This window comes from Oncorhynchus clarkii, chromosome 26 (assembly GCF_045791955.1).
Source record: "Oncorhynchus clarkii lewisi isolate Uvic-CL-2024 chromosome 26, UVic_Ocla_1.0, whole genome shotgun sequence".
Lineage (NCBI taxonomy): Eukaryota > Metazoa > Chordata > Actinopteri > Salmoniformes > Salmonidae > Oncorhynchus > Oncorhynchus clarkii.
The window spans coordinates 18948446-18958593 of record NC_092172.1 but is presented as its reverse complement, the minus strand read 5'-3'; the positions used below and the strand labels follow the sequence as shown (position 1 = coordinate 18958593).

Here is a 10148-nt window from a genome sequence, read left to right as displayed (position 1 = left end):
AGTCTGTGTTGTGCTTTGTCATCTCCAATGGCAACGCCTTGCAACACAATGATGATGTCATAAAGGATATTGTGCACATAATGATAGGAAAGGCAACCATTTGATTCATTTGAACTTGGTCGAGTTTCCAGTAGCCAACTTTTTACTAGTAATTCAGATAGGCCTATTGCGTAATCATCTCTGGATCAGGATTGTCACTTGCTTCATTGTAAGTAAATGGGAAGAAAATGTGTGCACATTGTAAAGAGATGCATTATTCTTTGGTGAGCAACACGCCACTTACTACAACGTTATGTATTTTTCAGAGTTATTGTTAGCTAGGAGGAAGACATGGAGGGTTCAACGCTGACACAGAGGAGGGCTGAGTGTCAGTTGAAGGAAAGGGAGATCCAGACAGACTACATGATGGAGCTGGGAGCCAGGTTGGCTCTGGTGAGACAGATCCAGAGGGAGCAGGAGAAGGAGATGAAGAGGATTTGGTTTGAGACGAGGAAAATGCCAAGCCTGATTGAGGAGGTAACAAGACCAACTTTGACAAAGTTGACTAGAGTTCTATTGAACAATATTGATTAAAGCAAATACATGTCAATATACGGGCAAAATGTGCGATATGCCATGAATTGTAAGCTAACAATATTTTGTCTGACATCTTTTCTTGTGTTGCATCGTGTCTGTCTCTCTGTTTGAGTATTGTTATGTACATAGTCCTCAGTTCTTATGGTTGTCTTAAATAAATAAAAATAACTAGACCAAGCGATCTCTCGTAGACCTTCATATCAGGATTATATGGTTGTCCCATCTAGTTACCTTAAGTTGAATGCACTAACTGTAAGTCGTTCTAGATAAAAGCATCTGCTAGATGTCTAAAATGTCAAATGTTATGCTGGGTGTGGGGCATGTATTTTTACAATTTGTTGACCCATTGGCTAGAAGACCCAGGGTTGGTACAGACTGGTGCAGAGCATCTGAGAGGACACTAGATATATACAGTGCCTTTGGAAAGAATTCGGACACCTTGACTTTTTCTACCTTTTTTTACATAATAGCCTTATTTTAAAATTGATTGAATATATGCAAATTCTCAGCAATCTACAAACAATACCCCATATTGACAAAGCAAATACAGGTTTTTAGAAATGTTGAAATACCTTTTTTACGTAAGTATTCAGACCATTTGCTATGAGACTGGAAATTAGCTCCTGTTCATCCTGTATTTTCAACTGATTGGACATGATTTGGAAAGGCACACACCTGTCTATATAAGGTCCCACAGTTGACAGTTCATGTCAGAGCAAACAACAAACCATGAGATTGAAGGAATTCTCCGTAGAGCTCTGAAACAGGATTGTGTCGAGGCACAAATCTGGGGAAGGGTACAAAACCTCTCCTCAACATTGAAGGTCCCCAAGAACGCACTGTTCTCCATCATTCTTAAATGGAAGATGTTTGGAACCACCAAGACTCTTCCTAGAGCTGGCCGCCCAGCCAAACTGAGCAATCGGGGGAGAAGGGCCTTGGTCAGGGAGGTGACTAGGAACCAGATGGTGACTCTGACAGAGCTCTAGAGTTCCTCTGTGGAGATGGGAGAACTTTCCAAAAGGACAACCATCTCTGCAGCACTCCACCAATCAGGCCTTTAAGGTAGAGTGGCCAGATGGAAGCTACTCCTCAGTAGAAGGCACATGACAGCCTGCTTGGAGTTTGCCAAAAGGCACCTGAAGTCTCTCAGTCCATGAGAAACAAGATGCTCTGGTCTGATGAAATCAAGATTGAACTATTTTGCCCCAATGCCAAGGTTCACATCTGGAGTAAATCTGCCACCACCCCTTCGGTGAAGCATGGTGGTGGCAGCATCATGCTGTGGGGATGTTTTTCAATTGCAGGGAATAGGAGACTAGTCAGGATCTAGGCAAAGATGAACAGAGCAAAGTACAGAGAGATCCTTGATGACAACCTGCTCCAGAACAATCAGGACCTCAGAGTGTGGTGAAGAGTCACCTTCCAACAGAACAATGACCCTATGTACATAGCCAAGACAACGCAGAAGTTTCTTCGGGACAAGTCTCTGAATGTCCTTTATTGGCCCATCCAGAGACTGGACTTGTACCTGATCGAACATCTCTGGAGAGACCGGAAAATAGCTGTGCAGAAAATCTCCCCATCCAACCTAACTTGGATTCTCCTAAGATTGGGAGAATTCCCCAAACACAAGATTTCCAAGCTTGTAGCGTAATACCCAAGAAGATTCTATGCTGTAATCGCTGCCAAAGGTGCTTCAACAACGTACTGAGTAAAGGGTCTGGATACTTATGTAAATGTGATATTTCACATTTTATTTGTAATGAATTTGGAACAATTCTGTTTTTGCTTTGCCATTATGGGCTATTGTGTGTAGATTGATGAGGGAAAAAAACGATTTATTACATTTTTGAATTAGGCTGTAAGGTAGCAAAATGTGGAAAAAGTGAATGGGTCTGAATACTTTCCGAAGGCACTGTATATGTGATGTAGAAGTAAATAGCGTTGACTCATAAAGTATGTATGTCGTGAATGTGATCACTTTCAACATGTCTGTTTCTTTTCTCCTGCAGAATGTGAGAGATGTGACCAACCGTCCACTCACTGAGTTCATGGCTCCCTGTATTGACTCCCTCCCACCGCTGGCTTTCACCAATCGGAGGCCTATACCAACCATGTTACATCCCCCCTCTCCATTGGCCATATGCGCTCAGGATGCACAGCGGTTCATTGTATTTTCATACTTTGTCCCTGCTGAGTGCCCAGTTGCCACAGCAGATGTATCTACTGGTAAAAGAGAGGACTTATTGACAGATACGCATCCTTCCTCAATGCTGCATCGATACCTGCCACACTTCTTTAACGATGACTCCATTCCACCACAGCAGACAGTAGAGGGAACCACTGAGCTCTCAGTTGCTCCAGTGGCAATATCTAATATAAAGGAAGAGGACAGATTCTATCCTTTCTCCCTCCCACCACTGGCTCAGCGGTTCGTTGGCAATTCATTCATTGTCCCAGAAACCTCCCAGCCTGCTGTTTCAGCCACAGAGTGCCGAGTTGCCAAAGAGGCCACTGCAGACACAGCCACTGTCAAGAGAGAGAACCGATGGGCAGCCAGAAGTCTTCCTTCAGTGCTGCCTCCATGCCTGCCACCAGTCTTTGACGATGACTTCATGCCTCCAGAGCAGACAGTAGAGGATGCCTATGAGGTCTCAGGTGCTACAGAGAACACTTCAGGCACAGCTACTGTTGATGGAGTGGACAGATCAACAGCTAAATGCCCTGTCCCAATGCTGCCTCCAAGTCTGCCACCTGTCTTTGACAATGACTACAAACTGCCAGAGGAGGCAGTAGAGGGAACCAACAAGTGTCCAGTCGCCAGTGAATCTGCCGCTTCCGTGTCCGCTGTCCTCCAAGAGGAGTTTTCAGCTGATAAGAGTCTTCCTGCACCCGCAGCACTGCCTCTAAGGCTGCCCTGCACCCACAGCATTGACCACAAACAGCTGTGGGAGAAAGTTGAGGACAACACAGAGTTCTCAGTAGACAAAGAAGCAACTGTTGCCATTTACACTTGGGAAGATAAAAGTCCTTCAGTTCTGCCATGCATCCACAACAACAACGACCACCAACTGCCAGAGGAGACAGTTGAGGACAACACAGAGTGCTCAGTTGACACCGAGGCAAGTGCAGTTGCATCCACTGTCAAGAGAGAGGAACTGACAGGTGATAAAAGCCCTGTCCGAGCAATTCCTCCAATCCTGGGATGCATCCATGACAAGGACCACAAGGAGCCAGAGCAGAAAGTGAAGGGCCCTAGTGAAGAGGTGGATCTCTGCCCTCACGCTCACCAGCTGGACCCAGATGCTAACTTAACTCTGGCAACCCGCAATGATGAACCCAGGACCTGGACCCTGGAAGAGGCAAAGGTAGGTGTCCTATTTTACACTACTACTTTACAGGTCTGGGGGTCAGTTCCATTTCAATTCAAAGCATTGAAGAGAATTAGAATTTTAGAGTTCTTCTTGAATTGACTGGAATTGACCCCAACCTTGCTGCTCTTTGCTCATAGTATGAAACATCACCCCTCACTAGAGTTAACATTTGTAAAAGAAGGGACCTTATTTACTGTCCTCCAAATTGTGTGCCCCATGAGGTCATCATTGTATGTCGATCACTCAAATGTGTATTGAATGTGACACATTGGAACAATATTACATCTAGAGTCAATGTCTTCCTGTCAGGATTATTGGATAGGCATTGAAATTGAGAGTGAAGAGAGGAGCGTCAAGGAGGAGGTGAGACAGAGGGAGGGATTGAAGCGTGAGGCGGACTGTGCCCATTCCAAGAGCTTCAATGGGATGGCTTCATCAGAGAGAGCAGAGACCATCCTTGGAAGAGTGGGCTTTCTGGTCATGAACCACATGCAGAAAATCCCATTTTTGAAGATGACGGAAAAAGAGAAAAATAAGAAACTGCATAAGAAGTTGAAAGATGATGAGAAAGAGAGAAAAGAGAAGAAAAACAAGGAGGAGGAGAACAAAAAGAGGGAGAAGAAAGAGATGAATGAGAGAGAGAAAGAGCAGAAGAAAGTCATGAAGGCTGAAAAAAAGAGGGAGAAGTTAGAACAGAAAAAGAGAGAGAAGGAAAGAAAAGAGAAGGAAAAGGCAGAGAAAAAGAGGTTAGAGGGGCTGATGAAGATACATAATGACATGATGAAAGACAGGATTAAGAAAGAGAAGAGGTGTTCTGAGGAGCTGAAAAAGAGAGAGAAAGCTCAAGCTGAGTTCTTGGAGATGGAGAGAAAGATTCAAGAAAAGGAGGAGAAGAAGAGAGAAAAGAGGAGGAAAGAGGAGAGGAAGAGACTAGAGAAGAAGAAAAAGAGTGAGCCAGCTGGAGGTGGAACTGAGAGGGTGATAGAAGAGCAGGGAAAGGATGAACGCTTGAAGATGGATGAGTAGATTGGGTATTAGAGAGAGAGAGCAGGGCGGGATACTGTATTTTTGCATGCAATGAAAAATGCAATAAAAAAATCTATAAAAAAGGTTTACTCTCTGTTTGATTTTTGTCAAGGCATACTGTATAACACAGTATAAACACACAATGTTTACATTTCACAAATCTGGGGAGTGTTGCACTGTTAAAATGTTGAATTCCAAATCTACCCAATGGAGCGGAGTTATTCTGAGATGAGGAGGACGGAAAGGGAGGGGGAGTAGATGGAGGGTAGAGCGGAGTTTGTTAGAGAGGAAATTGATAGAGATGAATATGACAGAGTGGAATACGATAGAGAGGAATATGATAGAGAGGAATATGATAGAGAGGAATATGATAGAGGGGAATATGATAGAGAGGAATATGATAGAGAGGAATATGATAGAGTGGAATACGATAGAGAGGAATACGATTGTCACGTTCTGACCTCTATTTCCTTTGTTTTGCATTTATTTAGTATGGTCAGGGCGTGAGTTGGGTGGGCAGTCTATGTTTGTTTTTCTATGTTTTGGGGCAGTTCTATGTTTTCGGCCTAGTATGGTTCTCAATCAGAGGCAGGTGTCATTAGTTGTCTCTGATTGAGAATCATACTTAGGTAGCCTGGGTTTCACTGTTTGTTTGTGGGTTCCTGTCTTTGTGTTTGCACCAGATAGGGCTGTTTTGAGTTCTCACGTTTCTTGTTTCCGTTAGTTTGTTCATGTATCGTGTCTTCATTAAAATACAATGAACAACCACCACGCTGCGTTTTGGTCCGCCTCTACTTCACAACAAGAGAACAGTTACAGAATCACCCACCACAACAGGACCAAGCGGTGTGGTAATGGGCAACGGAAAAAGCAGCAGCAGGAGCAGCGCGAGGAGGTATGGACATGGGAGGAGGAATTAGACGGAAGAGGACCCTGGGCTCAGCCAGGAGAATATCGCCGTCCCAAAGAAGAACTGGAGGCGGCGAAAGCTGAGAGGCGCTGGTATGAGGAGGCAGCGCGGCGTCGTGGATGGAAGCCCGGGAGTCAGCCCCAAAAATTTATTGGGGGGGGGCTAACAGGGAGTATGGCTACGCCAGGTAGGAGACCTGAGCCAACTTCCTGTGGTTACCGGGGGGCTAGAGAGACCGGGCAGGCACCGTGTTATGCTGTGGAGCGCATGGTGTCCCCAGTGCGGGTGCACAGCCCGGTGCGGTACATTCCAGCTCCGCGTATCGGCCGGGCTAGAGTGGGCATCGAGCCAAGTGCCATGAAGCCGGCTCTACGCATCTGGTCTCCAGTGCGTCTCCTTGGGCCGGCTTACATGGCACCAGCCTTGCGCACGGTGTCCCCGGTTCGCCTGCATAGCCCAGTGCGGGCTATTCCACCTCGCCGCACTGGCAGGGCGACCGGGACCATTCAACCGGGTAAGGTTGGGCAGGCTCGGTGCTCAAGAGCTCCAGTGCGCCTGCACGGCCCGGTCTATCCGTCACCACCTCCACGCACCAGCCCTCCGGTGGCAGCTCCCCGTACCAGGCTGTCTCTCCGGCCCATCCTTGCAGGGGCTCCCTCCTCTCCAGCGCTGCCGGAGTCTCCCGCCTCTCCGGCGCTACCAGAGCCTTCCTCCTCTCCAGCGCTGCCGGAGTCTCCCGCCTGTTCGGCGCTAGGAGAGCTACTCAGCCCAGCGTTGCCGGAGCTTCCCGTCTGCCCAGCGCCATCTGAGCTTCCCGTCTGCCCAGCGCCAGCGCCGCCCGTCTGCCCAACGCCGCCAGCGCCGCCCGTCTGCCCAGCGCCGCCAGTGCCGCCCAGCGCCAGCGCCGCCCGTCTGCCCAACGCCGCCAGCGCCGCCCGTCTGCCCAGCTCCGCCAGTGCCGCCCGTCTGCCCAGCGCCGCCAGTGCCGCCCGTCTGCCCAGCGCCGCCAGTGCCGCCCGTCTGCCCAGCTCCGCCAGTGCCGCCCGTCTGCCCAGCGCCGCCAGTGCCGCCCGTCTGCCAGGAGCCGCCAATGCCGCCCGTCTGCCAGGAGCCGCCAGTGCCGCCCATCAGCCAGGGGCCGCCAGTGCCGCCCGTCAGCCAGGGGCCGCCAGTGCCGCCAGTCAGCCAGGGGCCGCCAGTGCCGCCAGTCAACCAGGGGCCGCCAGTGCCGCCCGTCAGCCAGGGGCCGCCAGTGCCGCCCGTCAGCCAGGGGCCGCCAGTGCCGCCCGTCAGCCAGGGGCCGCCAGTGCCGCCCGTCAGCCAGGGGCCGCCAGTGCCGCCAGTCAGCCAGGGGCCGCCAGTGCCGCCAGTCAACCAGGGGCCGCCAGTGCCGCCAGTCAGCCAGGGGCCGCCAGTCAGCCAGGGGCCGCCAGTGCCGCCAGTCAGCCAGGGGCCGCTAGAGCCCCTCCACCCGGAGCAGCTGCCCCTCTGTCCCGAGCAGCTGTCCCTCTGTCCCGAGCAGCTGTCCCTCTGTCCCGAGCAGCTGTCCCTCTGTCCCGAGCAGCTGTCCCTCTGTCCCGAGCAGCTGTCCCTCTGTCCCGAGCAGCTGCTTCACCTCTGTCCCGAGCTGCCCCTCTGTCCCAAGCAGCCCCTCTGTCCAGTGGGGTCATTGAGAGGGGTGGGCATGGTGAGTAAGCCACGGAGGCGGACAATAAGGCGGACTAAGACAATGGCGAAGTGGGGTCCGCGTCCCGCGCCAGAGCCGCCACCGCGGACAGACGCCCACCCAGACCCTCCCCTATAGGTCAAGGTTTTGCGGCCGGAGTCCGCACCTTTGGGGGGGGGTACTGTCACGTTCTGACCTCTATTTCCTTTGTTTTGCATTTATTTAGTATGGTCAGGGCGTGAGTTGGGTGGGCAGTCTATGTTTGTTTTTCTATGTTTTGGGGCAGTTCTATGTTTTCGGCCTAGTATGGTTCTCAATCAGAGGCAGGTGTCATTAGTTGTCTCTGATTGAGAATCATACTTAGGTAGCCTGGGTTTCACTGTTTGTTTGTGGGTGATTGTTCCTGTCTTTGTGTTTGCACCAGATAGGGCTGTTTTGAGTTCTCACGTTTCTTGTTTCCGTTAGTTTGTTCATGTATCGTGTCTTCATTAAAATACAATGAACAACCACCACGCTGCGTTTTGGTCCGCCTCTACTTCACAACAAGAGAACCGTTACAACGATAGAGAGGAATATGATAACGAGGAATATGATAGAGAGGAATATGATAGAGAGGAATATGATAGAGTGGAATACGATAGAGAGGAATACGATAGAGTGGAATATGATAGAGAGGAATATGATAGAGAGGAATATGATAACGAGGAATATGATAGAGAGGAATATGATAGAGAGGAATATGATAGAGTGGAATACGATAGAGAGGAATATGATATTTTATTTAATTGAACATTTATTTAACTAGGCAAGTCAGTTAAGAACTAATTTTGATTTACAATGACGGCCTACCAAAAGGTAAAAGGGGAATGGGGCTTGGATTAAAAATATAAATATAGGACAAAACACACATCACAACAAGAGTGACAACACAACACTACATAATGATAGACCCAACACGACAACATAGCACGGCAGCAACACATGACAACACCACATGGTTGCAACAGAACCTGACAACAACATGGAGGCAACACAACATGTTAGCAGAACAAAACAGAGCACAAAGATTGTAAGACACAGAAAACAGGAAAAAACACAAGAAGGTAGGGACAACAATACATCACTCAAAGCAGCCATAGAGGGAATATGATAGAGGGGAATATGACTAAGGGAGTATGAAATAGAGGAATATGATAGAGGGAATATGAAATAGAGGAATATTTATTTACAATGACGGCCTAGGAACAGTGGATTTGGAGTCACACTCAAAATGAAAGTGGAAAACCTCACTACAGGCTGATCCAACTTTGATGTAATGTCCTTAAAACAAGTCAAAATGAGGCTCAGTAGTGTGTGTGGCCTCCACGTGCCTGTATGATCTCCCTACAACGCCTGGGCATGCTCCTGATGAGGTGGCGGATGGTCTCCTGAGGGATCTCCTCCCAGACCCGGACTAAAGCATCCGCCAACTCCTGGACAGTCTGTGGTGCAACGTACCTAATGGCAGTCAGGCTACCTCTGGCGAGCACATGGAGGGCTGTGCGGCCCCCCAAAGAAATACCACCCCACACCATGACTGACCCACCGCCAAACCGGTCATGCTGGAGGATGTTGCAGGCAGCAGAACGTTCTCCACGGCGTCTCCAGACTCTGTCATGTCTGTCACATGTGCTCAGTGTGAACCTGCTTTCATCTGTGAAGAGCACAGGGCGCCAGTGGCGAATTTGCCAATCTTGGTGTTCTCTGGCAAATAACAAACGTCCTGCATGGTGTTGGGCTGTAAGCACAACCCCCACCTGTGGACGTCGGGCCCACATACCACCCTCATGGAGTCTGTTTCTGACCGTTTGAGCAGACACATGCACATTTGTGGCCTGCTGGAGGTCATTTTGCAGGGCTATGGCAGTGTTCCTCCTTGCACAAAGGCGGAGGTAGCGGTCCTGCTGCTGGGTTGTTGCCCTCCTACGGCCTCCTCCACGTCTCCTGATGTACTGGCCTGTCTCCTGGTAGCGCCTCCATGCTCTGGACACTACGCTGACAGACACAGCAAACCTTCTTGCCACAGCTCGCATTGAGGGGAATATGACGGAATAAATATTGTTTTATTTATTTCACCTTTATTTAACCAGGTAGGCAAGTTGAGAACAAGTTCTCATTTACAATTGCGACCTGAATATGAATATGATAGAGGGGAATATGATAGAAGCAATTTGATAGAGAAGAATATGATGGAAGGGAATATGATAGTGGGAATATGATAGAGGGGAATATAATTCCCACAATATGATGGAAAGGAATATGATAGAGGGAATATGATAGAGAGCAATATGATAGAGGGGAATATAATTCCCACAATATGATGGAAAGGAATATGATAGAAGGGAATATGATAGAGGGAATATGATAGAGGGGAATATGATGGAAGGGAATATGATAGAGGGAATATGACAGAGGGAATATGATGGAAGGAAATATGATAGAGGGAATATGATAGAGGGGAATATGATGGAAGGGAATATGATAGAAGGGAATATGATAGAGGGAATATGATAGAGGGGAATATGATGGAAGGGAATATGATAGAGGGAATATG

The 10148-nt window shown here is 48.7% G+C and overlaps 1 protein-coding gene across 1 annotated transcript; it reads left to right on the top strand.

Annotated features, from left to right (window-relative positions):
- The first annotated feature begins 303 nt into the window (after positions 1-303).
- On the top strand, positions 304-4979 carry LOC139384561 (apical junction molecule ajm-1-like). The gene is made up of 3 exons (XM_071129398.1): positions 304-516; positions 2592-3947; positions 4263-4979. Exons 1-3 carry the CDS (start codon positions 331-333, stop codon positions 4977-4979), a joined length of 2259 nt encoding a protein of 752 aa, XP_070985499.1. The 5' UTR covers positions 304-330.
- Positions 4980-10148: the final 5169 nt, after the last annotated feature.

What these genes read in the sequence shown, in the direction of transcription:
- LOC139384561 (XM_071129398.1), top strand. Translation starts at nt 331, where the DNA reads ATGGAGGGTTCAACGCTGACACAGAGGAGGGCTGAGTGTCAGTTGAAG. An exon ending in TGCCAAGCCTGATTGAGGAG is followed by an intron (nt 517 to 2,591) that starts GTAACAAGACCA and finishes TTTCTCCTGCAG; the next exon opens with AATGTGAGAGATGTGACCAA. An exon ending in GGACCCTGGAAGAGGCAAAG is followed by an intron (nt 3,948 to 4,262) that starts GTAGGTGTCCTA and finishes TCTTCCTGTCAG; the next exon opens with GATTATTGGATAGGCATTGA.